This window comes from Pan paniscus, chromosome 2 (assembly GCF_029289425.2).
Source record: "Pan paniscus chromosome 2, NHGRI_mPanPan1-v2.0_pri, whole genome shotgun sequence".
Taxonomy (NCBI): Eukaryota; Metazoa; Chordata; class Mammalia; order Primates; family Hominidae; genus Pan; species Pan paniscus.
In genome coordinates this window covers 111,206,268-111,229,277 of record NC_085926.1, presented here as the reverse complement: position 1 = coordinate 111,229,277, position 23,010 = coordinate 111,206,268, and the positions used below count along the sequence as shown (strand labels likewise).

The 23,010-nt window shown below is 46.7% G+C and overlaps 1 protein-coding gene across 9 annotated transcripts in view; it reads right to left on the bottom strand.

Moving 5' to 3' along the window:
* Positions 1–22,466, bottom strand: part of BOC (BOC cell adhesion associated, oncogene regulated) — a 75,812-nt gene extending 53,346 nt beyond the window's left edge. For 2 of the 9 annotated variants that reach the window (XM_034957091.3, XM_063602506.1), the window contains exon 1: positions 21,918–22,466. Coding sequence is in view for 3 of the 9 variants with exons in the window: in XM_008978813.5 (XP_008977061.2) it covers positions 17,656–17,747; positions 21,413–21,597 (277 nt within the window). In the remaining 6 variants the exon portion in view is untranslated. Of the gene's footprint in view, positions 1–17,655; positions 17,748–21,412; positions 21,886–21,917 lie in introns of those variants that run through there. The other 7 variants (XM_063602504.1, XM_063602507.1, XM_034957095.3 and 4 more) reach the window with 6 other exon arrangements.
* Between the last annotated feature and the right edge of the window lie 544 nt (positions 22,467–23,010).

The following is a 23,010-nucleotide window of genomic DNA, read 5'->3' as shown; positions in this document are numbered from 1 at the left end:
TCCCGTTCCTATCTCCCTTAGGGATTTGGTTTGGGAGCCCGCCGTGGTTCTTAATTAGTGGAGAAGGCAGGCAGGACATAAGACCTTCCAAGCATGGGGTGGGTGGGGGTGGGCTGAATGTGGAGAAGAAGAATGTAAAGAGAAGTAGGTGCCTGACGAAGCTCAATTCCATTCGATGGGCAGGTCTCAAGTACCCATTCCATGTCAGGCAGCCCACTAGGCAGCGGTGAGGTCCCCAGCTCTTCATGCCCCCAGAGCCCAGCACACTGTTAAGTGTTTAGGGTTCAACTGACTGTTAGACCAAGGACTCAGGAATAGCAATGAATTCACCTGAGATGCCAAGGTGAAAGGTCATGGTGGAGAGAAGCGAGCACTGTAGTCACATAGACTAGCGAGGAGCTGTTTTCTTGGTATGAGAAGCTGGGCATTTAGGGAGGTCTGGGGGTTAAAAAGACTCATTTTGATTTCCTCTGTTAGTTAGGCAACATAATTACTTCCAATTAAGCTGTCACTTGCAGTCATTCTCTATGCCCCTTCCTCGTGATGATTAAGCAACCAATGGCCCTAGGCCCACATTTATACCCTCCACATGACTCAAAATAGGTCTCAGGTGCTGTGACCCGGACTGAATGAGGATCAGGCTGCTGCATCTTGGCCTGTCTTTCTCTGGGGCTGATTCAAACAGATGCCAGGCAAAGCCAGCTTCAACCCCCGACACACACACACACACACACACACACACACACACACACACACACACACACCCCAATCCTTTACATGCTCATGCATGCTTGCAGGAAATCTGATGCATTCCAATAAAAAGCTAGACCTTGGGGTAAAATAGCTGAACTGCTGAAGTCAATGACAAGATGGGAGGTGAGAAGCTACCATTCTTCAGTTCGCATCTGGCTGCACTGCGACATGGACAACATTCCTCCTAGACTTTTATGCAAGCAAGAAACCCTTACCCCGAACTTTCAAAGGAACAGTTTGGCACAGGACAACAAAATCAACTCGCATAGGGATGCTGAAGGAAAAACAGATCACATTAGTAAACATCTATAACAATGACTGGCACTAAGTAGGTATCCCATAAGTGACAGCAACTTACTAAATCTGAATAACTCCTTTTAGGGTTACTTTTAGGAATATTTTCATTAGTCTAATGCTTACTGCAGATTCATCCCCAGTACTTCACAAAAAAGATTTAAGAAGAGGCAATATCTCAGGGGCTGGATACCTCCCCCACAGGGTGGCCCAGCATCCTGCCTTGGACATGTGCATTCTCCACCTCTAAGACAGGCAGGCATGTGCACGTGCACACACACACACACACACACACACACACACACTCGCACAGCAAACAGCTCCAGCTCTAGCTGCTAAGTATGCTTTGGAGTCATGACAGTTTACTTTCTTTCCCATCTGACCTCATACAAACCCACTTTCTTTGCCACCTCCCTGACCCCCAAATATACACATTCAGTCCCCAACTTCATCCCCAATCCTTCCTTTCTCAATTACAAAGTTCTTTTAAATCACCTAAAACTTAAATAAATATCAATTTGGAAATCTGAAGCATGCTGCAGTTGGTCTGTCAAACAGTCCCTGCCTTCTGCTGGAAGCCCCCAGCCCCAATCCCTGCCAGCTCTCCCCAACTTGGGAAGCTCAGTGGCCTCGGTGCAAGGCTGGCACATGCAGAGAAAACAAACACATGGAGCCTTGCCAGCTGGATCAGGCACCACTGTTTACAGCAGGAGCAAAGTGTGGGGAATTGGAGAGGCATGAAGAAAGGAAGGAGCAGAGGGGGTGGGGATAATTCTAGCCTCCTGCTCTTAGGCTCCACCAGTTGCAAAGAGGATCCCCCTGCTGAGGTTCTGCCATTCCCAGGTACACACAGCACAGCCATCCACCATGACTAATGATGGATGTGACTAATACCATCACTATGCTGCAGGCAAACAGTGAGAGTCCATGAGGGCAGAGAGCCTTCTATCTTGTTCATTCACATATCCCCAGCATCAATCACAATGCTTGGCACATAGTAGGAGTGCAAATATTTGTTGATTAAATGAACAGATGAGCTCTTTTCCTGCCTATCTCACAAGGTTACAGTGGCAGAGGGGTGGGGGTGTAGTGGTGGAAAGGAGATTAGTGAGGAATATTCTAAAAACCTACCATATATTAAAATATGCCATCGAAAATAATTTAGGAAAATGCTATGTTAAGAAAAGCTAATCAGATTTCTTTACTGCAGGCCTTTTCTGAGCCTTTAGTATGCTATTATGCATCATGAATCACCAAGAGTGGGAGAGAGTATGCACTAAAGTCTGTACCCACAGGCTTGGACTCACTTGACCACAAACCTGGACTCATTTGACAAAACTATCCTTTTTTCTCACAGTACCATTAGTGATGAGACCTTCACCAAATACTCTTTGAGAAATACTGGCCTAAGAGGTTCCTGGAGAATGTCCTTAAGCAATTTGCAAACCATCATGATCCCATTTTATAATTTAAAAAAGTTACTTATGAATATGTGGTGTGTAGTTATCTGGGTTGTCATAGGAAAATCTCAGGAGACACTTAAATTTTAGTATCAGTTATCTCTGAAGATCAGGGGATTTGCCCTTTTAGCTTTAAATGCCTTGGAAATTTTCAAACAAGGTATGTAGCATCGCTTTTGTAATTAAAAAGGTAAATTTGAAAAAAGCTATCTCCAAATATTCTCATGCCATCACTGATATTTTATCTTCCCATCTTCCCATAGGCCTCATTTCCCAACCACCCCTTCAACCATAAAATGTTGTTCCTTGCCCCATTATCACATTTAAGGAATATGCTATGTCCATATTCCTTAATCTCCAGCAATCAATTCCTCCAGCTTATAAAGAACACTTCCCCTAATTCCAGGATTCTGTTGCATTCACACAATGTGGATAAGTATTTTTGGGGAAAAAGAAGAAAATACATTTAATATTTTGTTAACAAATTTACAGATCTGAAATTGGTTTGTTTAGTAAGTTATATAAAATATACCATCTAATACTTAGTTTGTTGAAATAGTCATGTTGAGCAAGTTAACATTTAAAGATTGCCTTTTTTCCTGCTAAATTACTAATTTCCTACTGATTTGTAAATACAAGTTAAAAATCATTGAGATTTATTGAATGTACTACACTAGATTTTGTTGCAACATGGGATTGAGGCATATATTTACAACAAAAAGAAACTACCAATCTTAAATAAAATTATTTGACCACTTGTTGAATTAATATGTGCAAGATAATGAGCTAATACATATGAATGATCTTGTCTAACTACTAAACAGCTATATGAGGTAGGTAGTATTCTCATCCCATTACACAGATGCAGCAAGTGAGACTCAAAGAGATTAAGGAACTTGCTTAAGTAAAGGATTCAAAGCCTAGACTGTCTGCTTCCCCTGCTTGCTGGTCTTGGGGTCCTTGGCAGCTTAAAGCAGTTATACAACAAAACTGTTTTCAACAAAGGAATTAAGAATGGCAGAAAAAAAAAAAAGTAAGTCTGAGTTGGAATCGTGCAGTAGCCACCATGTTTCAGGATGGATTGGTTTGGCAGATTCTCACAATGTACTCTGCATACGTACTCCTGAAGATGCATTTGCACCTGCAGTCCCGGAAGTTCTCCACACCTACAGTCGGTCCTGAGTGTCTGAGTATTGAAATACAGCCCAAAGATTGGTAGCAGCGCTTTGAATCTAGGATCCAGGTTATATGCACCACTATGTACTGAGAGACAAGAAGATGCTTCTCATTTCTTAACCTAGACTCTCTCATTTTCCTTCTGTTCTCTGATAACATTAAATGTGTAGCTCCCAATTCTGACTGCACAGGAGAATCATCTGGGGATACTTTAAAATATAACAATGCCTGGGCAGCACCTCAAGCAAATGAAGTTAGAATCTCTGGGGAGATGGGAGCTTGACATCAATATTTTCACCACTCCTTCCTGGAAATAGTAATGTGCAGCCAGCGTTGAGAATCCCAGTGCAGGTGTCTCTGCCGTGGATTTTGGGGTCATTTTGGTAAGGAATATCTGCCAGAAATGTTCGCACTGGATACGGTGTTTGAAATTGAACACTTTGCATAAAGATGTTCCTTACTGTATCATTTCAAAGAAATTCTTATAATTTTTAAAGCTAAAATAAATATTTTTCTCTCACAAATTAAATATCTTAATACATTTTAAGGAAGAAAACATTTTTCCCAAAAAGCTTCTCTCAGATTTCCCCAGATATTTTCTGGATTTTCAGATTCTTCATTTTCTCTTCTTTGCACAGAAATAAAGATGAAACAGGAGGCCGCCATTGCAAAGAACATCTACTTTGGGGGGCCAAGGTGGCCTCTACAATAGCAAAGGTGACAAACAGGTCCCTGAGCCATAGTGACTGCTGCTGACTGGGGCCAGGAACAACTGCTTCTAGGGGCAGGGATAGGATGGCCCTAAGGTAGATGCTAGCAGAGGTGGGATGTTTTCCAAGCATGTGCAAATTTAAGCATTTGGACATCAAAGCCTGAGAAGCCACCAGTGACTGCTTTAACAAGGCCAGCAGCTTCCAGGGGCCCACAGACCACTGAGAAGTAGAAGAGCTGTTGGCCATCCAAGGGTCCCAACATCCTCTTAATACCAGATCAGACCAGAGGGCTTTGGCTCCACTGAAACCAGCTGTAAAGGGTTAACAGCTGAGCTTCTAGCTCCTGGCCTTCCCAAAGGAGTCGATTTTCAGTTTGGTCCCTACTGGGGGAGGAGACAACCCTCCACCCCACCTCAGAGCTGCAGCCCCACTCCTTCCCGGCCCTCCCAGTCCAGGAATGAAGCTGCCTCCTGCCCAACATATACCCAGACTAGTTTAATCTCCTTCCAAATCCATCTTGTGTCTTAACTTCTGCCAAGAATAAAAATTAAAACACACACACACACATACATCATGCATGTATGGGAGGGGAGGAGCAGGCTGGAACTTTAAACTGAAAAAGACCAGGCAGGGATGGGAGGGGCAGGTTGCCTGCTGAAAGTCAGGGCCTTGGAGGCACCCTGCCTGAGGCCTCTGCTACACCCTGGGATCAGATCAGAGGGGAAGGGTTTGAAGTGTCTTCCCTCCTGTCCCTGAAACACCCTATTTCATACCCTTTAACTACATACCCCACCCAGCCCTGTCCCAGAGGAGCTCAGAGCAGCCGGACTGCAGTGCACTCCAGAGACAGGAAGTGGATCCCACTCCCCCAACACTTGGAACAGCCCCATTCTTTGCCTGCTTTCTCCTGCCAACTTTAAAATGAATAAAACAGTCACTGGAATGGCACATGGGGCCTGGTAGTGCAGGCAGCTTGCAGGCTGCTTATGGCAACCCAGAAAAAGGGTCTGGAGACGGAGTCTTCGTTCTCATAATCCTGACCTACCTCACCCAGGGCCTATTAATGACTGAATCTGGGGGCCAGGCACAGAGAGCAGTTCTGCCCCAGTCTCTCCTATTCCTCCTTGCTGACTTCCTCCTTCTCAGCAAAATCAGGAGCCCTGTACTCCTAATCTTTCACCTGAGAGGCTCTGTCATTCCCTCTCAGTGTCCCCCAGGATTCGAATAATGGCCCCCACCTCAACTCTACACCATCATCTGCCCCGTCCCCCCAGGATGGTGCACTAAGCACTAACTTACTTATACCTGTCCAGATGGAAAGCCACTGTCTCATGAAATCACTTGCCTCACAAGTCAATAATGCTTATTGAACATCCATTAAATAGTAGGCTCTGGGAATCCAAAGGTAAAATTCAAGCTCAACATATGGTAAAGGAGATGCACAGAAACATCTCAGAGCACCAGGGAACAATCACAAACCAAACCCTAGTACCTGGGCAATGCTCTTTCCTTTCACTTCACTGTTGGAAGGTGGTAGAAAAGCTGGATTACACACTTCTTTTGGAAAGAGTAACCTTGTGGCATCCATCTTTGACCTATCCTGCACACAGAGCACAGTAATGAAAACAAAATCATACTAAAGAAAAAAAAAAACCCAAACACTTGTTTGTCTTGATAATTGCTGAATCTGGGTGATGGGTACATGGGGTTCATGATACTATTCTTTGTGCTTTTATAGCTCTTTGAGTTTTTAAAGGGTAAAGTTTTTTTTTTTAATTACAAAATAAAACACTTGTTTTCAGTCAGATAACTAGAATAAGTTCCTCTCAAACCTTCCCAATCCTGCACCAAGGTGCAGAAACCCCCACTCACCCAACCACCCAATGTCCTTTCAATTAAGGAGAGCTGCATTGTCAGGCAGGTTTCAGTGACTGCCCAGGTTTTGGTGGAAAAGAGGGTTCTGCAAGGTTGGGCCAAAGAGGGAGCCCTACTCCTGAAAAGAGGACTGCTGGTCACAGCCAGAGGAAACCTTGAGGGGCCTATCTCCCTGACTCTCTGGACTCAACACTGGGAGCCATCTGGCTCTTCCCCCACTTCCATCTTTCTGAGGCTTCCCTATCCAGGAAGGGCTTTTCCCAGGACTGTGCATATCTCACCAATGACAAGCTGCCAACTCTGACTGGCTTTTCCCTGACTGTAGAACCAACCATGCGCAGAGGCCTTGAGGTCCAGGTGCAGACCCATAAAGGAAGCCAGCTTGGGCTTATGAACACAGTACTTTTCCTTGTGCCTCCACTTCTCTACCTATACAACTTACCATAATTGACAAAACTCTTCAAATAGACAAATTATCCAAGAATATGGGTTCTTGTGGGAGAATTATAAATCAGCAGCTCATCTCAAGCCAAACTAATAATAATGATGATAATAATAGAGACCATCAAAGCCTCTACCCTAAGCCAAGCACTCTTCTAAGGAGATTATATGGATAATGCAGTTCAAGGCAGTATGACCTCTTGTTGTGATCTGAGAAATATTCAGAAACTAGAATATAGATGTCTTGAAGGCAGTAGGCATAGTGCTCAATATCTGTTAACTGGTCAATTGAAAGGCCACCCTGATGGCTACAAATGTCTTCAGGCCCCTATGGCAATTGACTGAAGAGGCATGAATGTACTGCTGTCAGGCAAGGCTTATTGTTGATATTCGGATAAGCAGTAACAGTTCCGTGCTAAACCTCAAGTGACTGAGGAGAGGCAGGCTACAGTAGGCATCACAAGCTTTAGTGGGTAGCATTATTTCCACAAGGGAGACAGGTTAGCACCCCCTAGCCAGGTTCATCTTGGCTGAGATGCACAGAAATGAGGTCTCACTACCTTTCCCCCATCCAGATTAAGGGTATTAACACTGGCATTTTGGTTAATTTCTCATGTGGGGAAAGTTAGTTCTGCCTGCTTAAGATTCCATCTCAATTGGACACGCACTTCCTCTTTACTTCCTGACTTTCAAGGGATCTGGAACTTAGTTATTAAGGGGTCTCCCCATTCCAATGGCTTGGAGGCTGGCTTTTTCTGGAGAGGGACATGGAATGGTGGTCAGTAAAACCAGAAGCCCACCCTCATGTCTACAGGTTGCTCTGGAGAGAAAGTACTAGAGAAGACCCAGACCACACCAGAGACTTCTTTCCACCAGCACTGGCTGAAGCACCCCACGTGGAGAAAGACCCATTCTGCGCTCTCTGCACCTCCTGTTCTGACTGAAGACCACACCACTTGGAGGTTCTGGATAAGCCTACTGTACAGAATGCCACTCCTTTTGATAAAGGTGAGTTTTCTTCATGTATTACAAGATATTTATAAATTAGCCTTTCTGAGATTCCCCCATTCCCCCCACATTAGGAAAAAAAAAAAAACAATAACAAAATGCTTTTTCAGATCATACATTTGTCTTTTGGTTCAGAAAATATGGCCCCTGCTCATAGACACACACTGGATACCTGGTGTGTATCCACGGAAGCCAGTCTGGGATTCTTTCTTGGGACTATCGCTGTACCTACCTGTGGGGAAGAATGTAGGAAGTGAGATTTAGAAGTGAAGGCTGGATTTGGTAAGGAACATGGGTCCCACACTTACACAGTTCAGTAGTTCTTTATCATCTGCCTCTCCAGGTAAACTGAGGCAAGGGCCAAGGCTTCTAGATGAGGTAATGGTTAGTAACCACCGTTACAGCCTTCCAGGCTCTACAGTTAGACCTAAGAAGACAGGGGCCAGGAGACTGCACCCTGATTCCATAATTAACAAAAGCAAGGCTAGCTTGCTGGTAGAGTGTAGTTCTTTCTCTGAAGAGCTGAAAGGGCCTTAAACACTCCATTGCATTAGCATTCACAGTCTTAGGGACAAACCTGGGACATGTAATATTAGCCAGGCAAATATATAACACTGCACTTACATGGGGTAGGCAGAGCCACTGAATGGCAGCCCAGCACTCTTACTGAGTCACTGGTCAGGCTATAGATTAGAGAATGGGCCAGGTGAAGAAAAGAAAACCAGAGGGGGAGGTGGTGTGGACTTGGATCTTCAGCATGGAATTTCCATAGTCCAAAAGCTGACTTTCTGACGTGTGCTGTGAGTCTCATTCCTCCTTTGTACAGAACTCTGAAATACCTGGCCAGTGTCTTTCAGCGTGAGAAGGTACTGGCTGGCCTCAGCTCTCTATTTATTCCAAACAGAAGTTGGGGGTTGTTTTTTGTTTTTTGTTTTTGACAAGGTCTTGTTCTGTCACCCAGGCTGGAGTGCAGTGGTGCAATCTCAGCTCACTACAACCTCCGCCTCCTGGGTTCAAGTGATTCTTGTACCTCAGCCTCCTGAGTAGCTGGGATTATAGGCGTGCACCACCACACCCGACTTATTTTTGTGGTTTTTTGTTTGTTTTTGTTTTGTTTTTGTTTTTGTTTTTGAGACGGAGTCTCACTCTGTCGCCCAGGCTGGAGTGCAGTGGTGTGATCTCAGCTCACTGCAAGCTCTGCCTCCCGGGTTCATGCCATTCTCCTGCCTCAGCCTCCCGAGTAGCTGGGACTACAGGCGCCCGCCACCACGCCCAGCTAATTTCTTGTATTTTTAGTAGAGACGGGGTTTCACAGTGTTAGCCAGAATGGTCTCGATCTCCTGGTCTCAGCCTCCCAAAGTGCTGGGATTACAGGCGTGAGCCACCATGCCAGGCCTATTTTTGTGTTTTTAGTAGAGATGGGGTTTCGCCACATTGGCCAGGCTGGTCTCAAACTCCTGGCCTCAAGAGGTCTGCCTGACTTGGCCTCTAAAGTGCTGAGATTACAGCCATGAGCCACTGTGCCCAGCAGGCTTAAATTTAAGTCCCTGCTCCTCAGGCTTGGAACCCTGTCTACCTTTCCTCAGCCCTGAGAGCTTTTCAGCCTGGATCAGATGGTCCACGTGACCCCCCCACCCCCAGCCCCTCCAATTCACATGCACTTTCCTTTCTCTTAAATGTGGTCCAGAGTTGGAGTGGGCTTGGAAGAGATTCCTCATTCTATGCCTTATAAAATCCACCATCATCACCTGTCCTCCAGAGTGCCTTGTGTTGAGAGTGGCTGGTGAGTGTTCTGAATCCTGGGGGTTCTGTCACCAAACTCCAGGGAATCCTAGTCTTCGAGGCTGACTCAAGAAAGAGGCACTTCTTTGCAGGGAAAATGCTCTCAAACTCATTATGCCTTACTGGTCTTCCTCCTCAATGACCACAAAACAGGTCCCTCAATCATTCTCAGGGCTCAACACAGACACCACTGGAACCTGGGCGGAACCAAAAGCAGAAACTCTAGAAGCTAAGGGATCTGTGGCCTGCCACCACCACCGGATGTGGATGTAGGCGTGCAAGAGCGCTGCCTGCCCAGGGGACGCTCACTTCCCCACCGCTATCCGCAGCTCCAAAGCAAGTAAAACAAACTATCGAGGAGGAAGGCAAACAGCCCATGTGCTCCTCGTGTCTTTCTGTTTAGGGATGGGATGGGAAGGTCTGCACAGCTGATACTTCCAGATGTGGAACCCAAACACATGCAGCTCCTGACAGTTTACCAGCCTGGGCTAAACTCCAGTAGCGCCAGGGCCGGCATGCTCAGTGGAAGCTGATAAAGGGACCACACTGCAGACCTGCAGGGCTCTGGTTGCGGGCGAGGGGTCTCAGCACACAGCTTTGGGCTCCTTTTTCAGTCTCTGCTCCCCAGCTGGAAGTGTGTATGGGGCAGGGAAGGAGAGAAAGCCATACTTAAAACTGAAGGGGATTGCCAAGTGAAAGAAGCTGATCTTGAAAAGGCATAGGCTGTGTGATTCCAACTGCATGACATTCAGGAAAAGGCAAAACTAGAGAGACAATAGAAGATCAGCGGTTGCCAGGGGCTGGGGGAGGGAGGGGGAGATGAATAGGTGGGGCACAAGGGATTTTTAGGGAGTGAAACTATTATTCTGTATGATTCTTTCATGGTGGATATATGTCATCACACATTTTGTCAAACCCAATAAATGTACAACACAAAGAGTGAACCCTAATGTAAACTATGGACTTTACTTAATAATCATGTGTCAATATTGGCTCATCAATTGTAACAGATATACTGCACCAACATAAGATGTTAATAATAGGGGACCCTGGTGGGGGTTAAGTGATTGGGGGAAATTGGAACGACAAGTCTGTATAGGACTTTTTTGCTTAACCTTTTCTATAAACCTGAAATTGTTTTTAAAAAGGGCTACTAATTAAAAGCAAAACAAAACAAAACAAAACTGGAGCTGGAGGCTTGGGCTCTTCTCCCAGTTCCCTGAGAGGCTTACATGTGGGGTTTGGGATTTGCCTGTGTAATTTCTCAGGCACATCTGTCCACCTTTGGTGTCAGCACAAGACCTCTTAGGATCTTTATCCCTATTTTTATTTTTTCTCAGCTTCCAAATCTAGAACCAAGTCAGAAGTGACTGAGACACAATTTAAGTCAGATCTGTCCCCCACTGGGTGAACATCCCAATGTGCAGTTCCTTACTTCCATGGCCTGTGGCTCTCCAATGGCAGGGACCGTCTGTCACCTGTGTGCCTGGCACAGGGCCAGCCCTACCAGCCTCTCTGGTGTGTGGGGAACTAAACTGTTTTAAAATTCACCCCCTGTACTTGGCTTATGGTTCCAAACCAGATTCAACAGAAGTCCAATCAACTCAGGTTGCTAAGGGAGGAGGGCGGCAAAGTGGATGGCCCAGGCACACTCAGGAAATCCCAGATAAAAAAGAGGACTGCAAACTGCTGGTGGTATGAGAGTGTGAGCTGGGCCCCCCCTGCGTCTCCTAGCCAGGCCTAGCACAGTGCTGTGCACAAAGCAGACGTTCAACAGATTCCTCTTAAGTGAATGATGAGAAAGGCAGACAGGGCATCCATGCTTACATCCCCCGACATGGAGCAACCGGTACACCCACGGACATTCCTGAGGGCAGTTACCTTGAGGAAGAGAGAAGAAAACTGGGCTCTTTCTGTTGCAGCCTTGCACACTGCTTCCTGGCTTCTCTGAAACAGATACTCTTAACAGTAGCATTCTCGGGACATCTCTCCTATTTTCCCCCCATATACATATACTCCAGAATGCATTTAATGCATTTTCTTACATAAATCTATATGTAATTATTTCATTTTGTTTGAAACTCCTATTACATCGCTTTTGAGATTCAGAAAAGGCCTGCAAACTAGCAAAAATGAAAAAAAAAATGTGAGCACCACTTACCAACCAGGTTCTATTTTAGGCACTGGGAAGACAGTGAGGAAGAAAACAAAGTCCCTGATTCCACTGATCTTCAGTCTAGAGGGGAAGCAGGCAGTAACCAAAAGAACAAATAAACACGAGCCAGGAGGTGATAACATGGAGGAAAAGAAATTAGGTTGAAGGGAGAGAGAATGATGGTGGGAGTGCTGTTTAATAAAGTGCGGTCAGGTTTAGGTGACCATGAAGCAGGGGGCCTGAATGAAATGAGGGAGGGTGCTGTGCAGGCATCTGGGGAGAAGCCTTCCAGGCAGTGGGCAAATGCAAGCACACAGCCCCTGGGAGGAGGCTGCCCAGCCAGTGTGAGCAGCAATGAGGAGGCTAACATGGCTGTGGGAGTAGGCAAGGGGGGAAGGGAGGCCTCAGAGGGAAGGGGTGAGGTGAGGACCCCTGAGAGGGAAGGAGTGAGGTGTTTGGATATTTTCTCTTAATCAAACAGGAAGCCATGGAAGTTCTGAGCACAGAAGTGACCTTGTCTAGCTTTTGTTTCAAAAGTGTGACACTGATTTTTCTATGAAGAATGGGTGGAAGCAGAGAGAACAATTAGGAAGCTTATTTTGATAATCCAAGCCAGAAATGTTGATAGAAGACAGGGCGGTGAGAAGGTACAGAATTCAGGAAACATTTTGAAGGCAAGGCCAATATTACTGGCCAATTTAAAGTGGAGCATGAGAGAAAGAACATAGTCAAGGATGACTCCAAGATTTTTGGCACACCTGGTAGAATGGGATACACTGAGTTGGGGAAGAAGCAGAGGGGAAGGCACGGGGGGTTTATCTACCCAGTGACCAGGACCAAGGACTGGCATCCAACGGTGCACCTGAGGCAGGGCCTTGCCCCTCCATGTGTTCCTCTATCTCTCCATCCTCACATTTCTTTCTCTCCGTAAACCCTGAGCCAGTGAGGACTATATCAGTGGGCTCTCCCACCTGCTCATCCTTCTAGCTGCCCAATCCTACCAGCAACCCTCCTTTCACTCTGTTCCTCTTTCCTTCCCTAATAATAACAGCTACCTTCTACAGATTGCTCCCAACGCATTTCGTGTGCTTTATGTGAATTATCTTGCCTCTTCTTTGCAATAACCCGAAGAAACTGGTTCTCAGCGTCTACGTAATTTGCCTAGGGTCACATACCTATCGACTGGCAAAGCCAGAACTGAAACCCAGGCTTGTCTGGTTCCAAAGCCTCCCCTCAACCAGGATGCTGCACAATCTCAAACCTGGAAGTGGCTCCAGAAATATGGCTCCTTCCTGCAACACAGCCATCTTTCCCAGCACTCCACCCTTCTTCTAATAAGATTCATTCCCGACTTCTGTTCTCCCAGATGGGAACTCCGGAAACTTCACAGATGCCTTCTGTTCCTTCCTCTCTCAAAAAAGAATGTTAACCAGAATTATTTGGCCACGAGTCCTCTTCCTCTCTCAATTCCTCCTGGACCTGAGACCCTACATTGCCCGATCCCACAAGGCTGGGAAAGGCAGCTTGTCTGGAGGGATCCAGGAGGGTCTCTGACAATACGACCAAAATGCCTCTAATCCAGGCTCCTGCCCTGAGAAATAAAAACAGAACCACAGAAGCAGATGAATCCCTTGTCCCCAGACTCTAACCTCTGGCCAGTTCCCTACAATTTCTCATCTCCTAACTCAACTTGGGTAAGCACAGAAGCCAACGGCCTTGGGCTTCTGGGGTGAGAAGGCACTTCTCACGTTTAGAGGAACGCTTCTCCCATTTCACTGCTTCCTCATAATGTTCGAGTAGGCAGCATATAAAAACAGGGAAATAAAGTCACACTGAGTTTCCATGACCTCATTTCCATTACCCAAGTAGCTGGTCACATAATTATATCTTAAACCCAGGTGTCCTGTGTGCCCCCAAACCCAGAAAACCGTGGCTTCAGGTTTTCCATGTTTGTTACAAAAAAACAAGGAACAAGGGTAACTAACTACATGTCCTCTGCAGCCAAATTGCCATCACTCTCCTAAGCCAGTAGAGAGGTCTGCGTTACTGTTCTGCAGGTAACTGCCTGTCGAATTCTTTCTGGTGGCTGCTCTATGAGTATTTGCCTGGAAGGTACCATCTTCTGTCAGTTACCTGTCTGTCAAAGCTGCTACTTCCTTCCCCAGGGTGTTTTCTGTACAAGCTGCCACTTCTCCTGACCAGTAAAAAGCATCTACTGGGCCAAATATCTTCTCCCCCTCACCCCACCAAGAGCATGGAGGACCTGCTTGATCAGACTTGCAGAGATCCTAGGAGCAAAAGGATTCATCTGGCAGATGAAGAAGAAGCAGACTCAGGACAGCCAATTCAGACAACATCCCAGGGGAGGGGGGAAAAATTCAAGAGACATATTCTGAGATGAAACCTAAGATGGAGGTCGCTTTCACCACTAGCTGCAAAGTCTGACACCAGCTATGCCACAAAGCCATTGGCTGCAAAGTCTGACACTAGCCAAGCCACAAAGCCTGGCTTCTCTTGTGGGGCTGCTGCTGAGCCATTCAGAATCTCCTAGCTGTAGTCCCAGTTTTAAATTTGAGTCTCTTAACAGCAAGTCTTATAAAGACCCTCACCTACCCCTTACACTTTGTTAGCTGTAAAAGACACAGTTTTCCCAAAGCTAGAAGAGCTCTGCTTTGCGGGAAAGCTTGCTTCGTTTCTTTTTCATGAAAAACTTGAGTTTTGGACTCGGCAGACCTGCAATGAAATCTTGGCTCTGCCATTTACCAGCTGTGAGACTAGAACAAGTCCCTACAATTATTTAAGCTTCAGCTTCCTTATCTGCGGAATAGGATAATAATGCCCACTTTCCCAGGACTGCTGGGGGATTGCAGGGATAATGCTTGGAGTGCTTTAACACAAGGCCTGGCACACAGTAGGTGCTCACTAAATGGCAGTTACATTCTCTCCATCGCTGGAAGGGCAGTGGAGGCAGGTAGCTCTGCCTCTTTGGCACTGACAAGCCAACCTCAGTTTGCCCTCCAGGTCCACCGTTAATTCCCTAAGCGATGGGGTGAAAGCCTGCACCGGGAGGTTTGCGTCTCCCATGCCAAGTGAGAATAATAATTCTTCCCTCACATGATGAAGGGTACCTGCTGCTTGTGTGTGCTCCTTCTCTTGGGAGGGAGGCTTGCCACATAAACACAAGGCTTCATTTGTAAAATCTGGAACACACATTAACCCCATCACAATACCACCTTTGGGCAACCTGTTCAATTCTTTTCACCCACACTCAAGACCTATATGGTGTGTCAGTGACAAAGGGACTGGTTGCCAATGCAAAACCCACCTATAGAAAGCCACCTTGTTGTTCCTCTTTGGGGAGGAGAGCTGAGCTCCCCCACCCCCCTTCTCCCATTGTTGAAGACCACCCAGTGAAACTTGCTGGCAAGCTGCCACAGTCCAGACAGGCAAAGCCAGGCCTAACTTCCCAGCCTCCAGCTCTGCAACAGAAGCCTATAGAATGAAAAGCACCTGACTGTGGGGCCTTCACAGATGGCAGACCACCAAAATTCTGAAGGCAGGGTTGCAGGTGATTATTTCAGAAGTCTGTACATTGGATGATCCATTAGACTCTTGGCTATAATACAGCAGATTCATATATAACTTGTTCACTACAAAACATCCATTCATAATGACAGAGGTAAACAGCTGTGAATTTCCATGACTTGATGTGGTCTCACTTGCAAAAGAGGGCACTGTGTTGACTGATTGCATTTTTAAGTCTCTCTCACTTGGGCACAGCTATGTAAGAGGGAAGAGCTCCCCTCACACCACTATGAAATGACAGTCATAAGACCGAAAACAGAAAGACAGAGCAGCCTCTGCTTTCACAGAAAAATGAATAAACCCAGAACTCCCCAATTTTCCTCTCCAATTAACTGTGACCCACACCTAATAAACCTGCTAGGATTGTAATATTAGGTAAGCTCAGACTAGTAAAGGCACTTGGCTGGGAGTAATCTGGAAAAATACTGGCAGAGCTAGGGAAGGTGGGGGAGGGCTCTCTTCCAAAGTCCAGTTCCAACCTAGACTTGGTGGCAGGGGCTCCAAGGCCTCCACGGCCAGCCAGTTCCACAGGCTCCGCTTTCCTCACCTGTAGCTCCCATCCTGTGTGCTATCTTCCTCTTAGCAGTCAAGGAAGTTTCTGGGCAACTTGAGAGCCCGGCAACTTTCACGTCCTTAAAATAAATGTCTCCTCACTTGGTACTGTGGGAATGATTTCAGAGCCACAGACGGTAAAACAAATGGCAAATGGAATTGAAAGGTAAAAAGCTGAATTCAGGCATGTATTTCTAGGATTCTCAGCTAAAATCTCATGTAGATGAAAATTTTTACAAAAACACACACTTCTCCTTTTCTCCCCGAAAGCTACTCAATAATTGGTTTTAGGAACTTAAGACCCAGATTTCTGTGTTTTTGCACAGTTAATGCTGATACCAGGTTTTAACTTTCCAAAAAGTATTTTAAAAAAAACTATTCTGAACGTGAAATGTTGTGTCTCAAGCATACTTAGGCCTATCATTCACTGAGGAAAATGAGTTTTAGGGAAGAAAATAATGAACAACACATATAAGGAGAGATAAAAGAACACTTTGGTACTATTGGTCCCATCTCTGCTTTTAAGACTTTGCCTGAGATTGCAACTCCTCTCTCTCTCAAGAAGTCCTCTCCCTCTCCCATCTCCCATCTCTCTTTCTTTTTTTTTTTGAGATAGGGTCTCACTCTGTCACCCAGGCTGGAGTGCAGTGGCACCATCTCAGCTCACTGCAACTTCAACCTCCTGGGCTCAAGGGATCCTCCCGCCTCAGCCTCCCAGGGAGCTGGGATTACAGGCACATGCCACCACGCCTGGCTAATTTTTGTTTGTTTGTTTGTAGAGACAGAGTTTTGCCATGTTGCCCAGGCTGGCCTGGAACTCCTGGGTTCAAGCAGTCTTCCCACCTTGGCCTCCCAAAGTGTTGCGATTACAGGCATGAGCCACTTTGCCAGGCCAAGAAGTCTTTCTTAATGCACCCATTCCAAGCACTTCAACCCTAGAGTTTGCATTGCAGTGCTCTGCGTTTCCCTTCAGGTCAGTAATAGGATTCTGGATGGCGCATGGGCTCTGGTATTAATTCCTGCCAGCCCACACCTGATGCCAGGCACACAGCAAGCACTCAATAAAAGCTTGTTGAAAGGATGAAGGCGCCAACCTCCACCTACTTCACCACCTTCATCTTGTCCAATACTGTCCAAACTCACTTTGAAGAAGAATAAACATTCTTTGCTCTACCTTCCACTGCTCAGCTTCGGGTAATTTTTCTTCAACCCTACCCACCCTACCCATATTATGCACTTTCCTGTTGCTAACCAGCAGAACGGGTTGAGACTTTCCTCAACATTTTCTCTGGCAACTGAATTAGGTTAACTGTGTCTTTCTGCTCTGATTTCCTCTTACTGCCCAATAATCCTGTCCCAAACATCAAAGGCCTTCTTTGAAGAGAAGGCCAAATTCACCATTAGGAAAAGAGAAATTATTTCCTAACTTTATTTCAGAAGATGGGAAGAATCACAATCCCGCTGATTTTTGTGAGATAAACATTGCCCAGTACATCAGACCACAAGGCATTTGCTGTGATACCACTGACAGAGACATAAACACATGGCTTTCCTCACCCAAACCTACGCGGGACTTTTTCACAGCAAGCTTGGACTCCAAATCCCATAGTAAACGGTTTGTATCTAACATGTCTGACAGAGCTTGCCACAGAGCAAGGGGGTTCACATAGCCATCACAGGCTTTGACTAAAAGAGCATATGAACCAAACTAGAACTAACCTGAAGTTTAGTCCAGATTCCACTCAAAGCTGGACTCCCAATACTTGAGGATGAGAAAAACTATCTCTAAGTGGTAACACAAAACATGAACAAATGGCTGACCTAATAGGCCAGAGCTATCAGACTGAACAGAAAACCTCACCTACTTCTTCTACTTTCAAGCTGCTACCCTCAGATGGTATAAATGTTGACAAGACTTCATGGGTCATGGGTTCCAGGAAGCTTGTTCTGAAACTGAGGAAAAAGAGAATTATCTCATCTTTTGAACAAAATAAACAGTTCTGAAGTATTGGCTTTTTACAAGGTGCATTACTATAAACCATAGTAAGTCCTTATCAATACATTTTATAAATAAGAAAACAGTAGAAAAGCGATTTTTCTAAGACCATAGGCCTCCCGAAATGTCCAGTTTCCTGGCTCCCTGCTGAAATGAACAACGGATTAAGAACAATTATTATACTTTACAAAACAATTACCTTTATGTTCAGCAGTCCATTTTCATCAATAGTCATCAAACATTTCTTAAGAACACATTATAAACAGGCCTCATATAAAATTAGTCAGGCTTACATGGAAGGGATTTGGGGTGATAATACAGAGGGCAAGGAATGAACTCAGCAAAAACCAAGGGTCAGCTGCTAGATTGGAGAAAGTGGCTCCTACTGAAGTAATACTATCATGAGGTAGGACAGAGCTATACAGCAGAGCTTTAAGAAATTAGGGTTTTAAACCTAGGTTGTTTTAAAGCTGGGTGGTGACTTGATTATAGGACTCATGGAGAATGGGTGGGATGGTCATAGGTTGGCACTGGGGGCCCAGCCGCGTGCCAGCAACAATTGTCAAGGGCATCAACAAGTCTGGTGGTAGCAGGAATGAAAAAGATGGTGGAGTAATAAAAGGAAGGGCAGGAAAGAGCAGGCAAACTTGGGGAAGGTGTCTAACTGGGTGGCAGTAGAGATGTAGGAATAGATTAGTTCAGTGGTTTGAGTCAGTGTGAATGGAGTTCACAGGCAGAGCTTAGATTCCAACCCCAGTTTCCTAACCCTCCTAAAGGCAGTGCCATTTGAGATGGATCCTCTAAACCTTCCTTCCTGCATTCCACCTCCTCTTCTCTATCCGTTACCAACCCTGAGGGCTCCAAAGAAGCAAAACCTTCCTTAGGCAAGCTTTTCATAAACACGGGTTTATAGATTAAAAACAAACACCCTCTCCCATCCCACCCCCTAACCCCAAATATTTGAGTCAACCTCATAAATTATGAAAATGTTACATGTTAAGGCTCCATGTGGGAGCACACTTAGGATTTGGGTCTTTCCAACCAACAGCAAAGTAGTTGGCTACATCTGTTCTCTGAGTCTTTAGTCAAAAATGTAGAGACACTTCAGGGCTGTCTGATGACAGAAGTTCATACTCTTATCACAACTATGTAAAAAGTATTCATGCACATGATGAGCAACACAAGTCCATAGGATTGTGGATAATTTTAAAAACATTTTCTTAATTAGAAGTAGATGCTTGTGCAATAAATAAAAACTGAGGAGGAACCATCGTTTGACTAATAAAGCTTACTTTCCTGGGACAAGGAAGCTTTCAGCCTGGTGCCTGATGCACTAAAAATGTTTGCTGAATTGAAGTATGGAGATGACAAGAAGTTACATATGTTAAAGTAAATAGATTTTTCTAAATGGAACATATTATTTTCTTTCCTCTCCCTCTCAAATTTCAATTCTTTTCTCCTGTCCCATATTTTCCCAGATAGCAAGAGGGCTTAGAGTTTGGAGGAAAGAAAGCAACTTCCAAATATATAACATCTTTTGGTGCCAAGTTAACATTTTCTTATTCAGAGGCCACAAGGTATTGGATAACAATTATTTGGTGCACCTGAGTTTTCTGTTGTAGTTTGAAAGACACAGAGATAAACCCTAATTCATTAACCACATCAGTGGCTTTGCCGAAATTTGAACCCAGACCCCCTAGGGGACACGGAACACTATGACACATCAGGCTCACTTCTTGCTCTCCTTTTTCAAACCGTGGGGGGTCCATGTGAAAGTCAACTGAATTATTTCATGGGTAAAATCTCTTATTCATTCTTAGGGCATGGAAACCATGTTGTTGAAGACAGCCGGGATCCCAAACACTTGAAAAAGCACTTCAAAAAGGAAAATCTCTGGACCCATTTGGAGGGTGGAAAGGAACATAAATCACACAGCTTACCAAGAATTGGCTCACCAATTAACAGCTAAGCAGAGTCCTCTCTATTTTTTCCCCACACCCTCCCTCTCCAGTTGTAGTCAAAGAATCAACCATTCTGGCTTCTAGCAACCTCTTTTCCCAAGTGAAGCCAGTGGCCTATGGCGTGGCGGACAACTGCTCCCTAGCGAATGTCTCTTACAGTGAAGCATTTCTGAAGTATCTCAATAGAGGATAAAAGAGGCAGTGTCTGAGGTCTCAATCCTCAGGCTTCATAAGTGTGTAGACACCCTCCAGCCTCCTCAAGGCCCAAATTCTGAGTGACAAATCTATACAGGGGAGGACAGTATCAGCAAAGTGGCCCAATGAGGCAACTCTTCTTTCTTTCATTTTACCTCTTTGCATAAACTCATTTGAAAAACTCATAGCAGGAAAATAATAACTCTACTGCTGTTTCTGCCCAGCCTCTGTCCCACTGACCCCAAGGTGCTTTCAGATTACCACGAGAAGCTTCTGGGTCTCAATTATGAGACCATTAAAAAGTACCAATTATAAGACCTCAGAAATGTTTCTGGGAAACCTGTTACACACCTCAGAATGGCTAACCTCTTGCCTCAGATTTACTTTAAGTTCAGAAAACAGGTCACCCAGATGTATGGGCATCCTAGCCCCCACAAGCAGCCCAAGACTGTGGTTTAATATTTTCCATGCTGCCCTTAAGAAAACGAAGATTGATTTATTGGCTGTAACCAAAGGGATGAAAAAAACCGTCACAGAGCTGGGCTGTCTGTTTAAGACCCAGTCGTGGAATAAATCAGAAATGTCTGCACACTGAAGAAGTTTTAAAATGACATTCATCCAATGGTCAATGTGTACCGAGTTCTGGACAACAAAGAACTAGGTGACAAATGTGTGCTGGGCACAGTGCATCTGCAGGTGGCACAAGGGCTTGAAATCAAAATATAATCTTCACTCAGTCCACTCAAAGAGGTAACTCTGGGTCAAAAACTTAGGCGAACCCATTTGAACTTGCAGAGAAGGGATGAGGGGAGCAGCAGAACACCCCACCACACCCAAAAAGTGCCTGTTTGGGATTGCTGGTGTGTGGTTTCGGTATTCTTAGCTCTACTGCCACATCTCTGGAGAAGCACAACTCTGTTCCAAGCAACTCTGGCACTGCCACCCCCATCCCCAAAACAAAACTCTGCCAAACAAATCCCCAAGACTCCATTAACTCCTTCAGGTCTGCCTGCCTCTCATCCCTCAGCATTCTCCCATCACCTGGAAAAGCAAATTAATACTGAACATCCTGAAAGTCAAGCAGGCCCTTCAACACCCCCATGAAAATTCTTCCTGGGTTCCCTGCCCTCCCTACAGCCCCGTCCCACTGGTTCCAGAGATTCATTTCCCACACCTTCTCACAGTTACATCAACAAAAACCCCAGGAGGACGCTGCTGGCGCGAACACGCACACAAGCGCGCGCACACACGTACACGCACACACGAACTCTCTCTCTCTCACACACACACACACCTCTTTCACCTTTGCCCCAGCCCCTCAGACACCTCGGGCCACTCGGCTTCAGCCTCGCCCCTCTGCGCCAACAGCTAGGGATGCTTCCCTCAAGCTGCGTCGCTCCCGGTCCGCTGAGTTCCTCATTTTAGTGTTTTTCCTTTAGAAGACGCCAACTATGAGAAACCCTCACCCTCCAAAGAGGCCGAGTGCGTGTTGAGTGACTCTACGCATTTGCCGCCACGCCTCGGGTTCCCCCCACGGCCTGGAGCATGGGGCCGGGGCGCTGGTGTCAACCTTCGGTGGAAGTTTGGGAGGCTGGCCGGATCCTTCTTCCACCCGAGAAGCTTCCGGGAACCGCGGAGGCGAAACCACCATCGCCCGGCCAGACCGCTGCGGCAGGGAACGAGATGCGGCGCCCCTGGGCCCCGTAGCGGCTGCAGCCCGCGGGACCCCCGCTGCCCGCCTAGCCCCAACTTCTCCGCCCGGCGCCCGGCGCGCCCAGCCTCGGCCGCAGCTCCCAGCCCCGGGCGCCCGGCCGAGCGCTGGGACCCGGCTCCCGCCGCCGGCACGTCCCCCGGCAGCCACTCGCTGGCGCTGCCTCGGCCTGCGGCCGCCTCCCGCCCCCTCCTCTTCCCGAACCAACAATAAACACAACTTTTTATGAAACGAAAACAAACTTCAGCGACGTGACTCACCTCTGCTGCAGCCGGCGCCTGGGAAGGGCGAGCCGGGGCCCGGGGGCCAGCGTGGTGGGCGCGAGGGAGCCACACAGCGCAGCGCCGCACGGACACACAACACGCTCGGTGACACCGGGGACACACAACACGGGCGAGCGGCCGCGGCTGGAGCAACAAAGGAGCCGAGGACCGAGAAGTTGCGGGCCGGAGAGGGAGGGCGCGTGCGGGCGCGTTGTGGCTGTGGCGGGCGTGAGGGTGTGCGCGCCGTGTGTGCGCGTGTGTCTCTTCTGTGTATTTGTGTGTGCGCGTGTGTCTCTTCTGTGTGTATTTGTGTGTGCGTGTGTGTGTCTCTGTGTGTGTCTGTGCGCGCGCGGCGGCTGACACCGGCGGGCCGGGGCTCAGGGTCCCCGCGGCAGAAAGCGGCGGCCGCGGGGGCGGCAGCAGGAGGACAACGCAGGGGACGCCGCGCCCAGCGCACCCGGTCCCTCCATATGGAAGAAGCTTTTTGGATGACTGAACTCGCAAACAATTCCTTCTTTTGCTTCTCCTGCCTAGGAGCCTCCCATTACCGTGCGAGGAGGAGGAGGGAGTGGAGGAGGCTGGGAGGAGGGGGAGGAGCAAAATGGAGCAGAGAAAAAGTCTTGGAAAGGAAGCTGGAAAAAAAAGTCCCCCAAACTCTAGGGCAGTTTTCCCGTTAACACCCAGTTTTTGCTGTGCCTCAGAGCCGCGCTCTCCTCCAACTTCTTTTGCTTTCCCATACCAAAAGCACCATCTTCTCCCTTTTCCCCGAACCCAGGGGGCCTCCCCTGAAGCCTTCACTTTCTCTTTAGCTTCACCTCGCACCCTTGCTCTTCCATGTACAATTCTTCCCTCCTTTCGCCTAGTCTCTTCCAAGACTTTCCTGACACCCACCTCTCAATGGTCTTCTTCTTCTGCAAGACAAACTGTTGGATAAATCATTAAAAGCAAACTCATCAGAAAATGGGACAGCGGCGGTGGAGAAAATGATAAGGAAACCAATCTCAGGGAAGCCTTAACGCAGCCTCCCCCGACCCCCTCGGTCGGTTGGGGAGGGTTTGCCGCGTCGTCCATTGACAGCGCCCTGACCTCC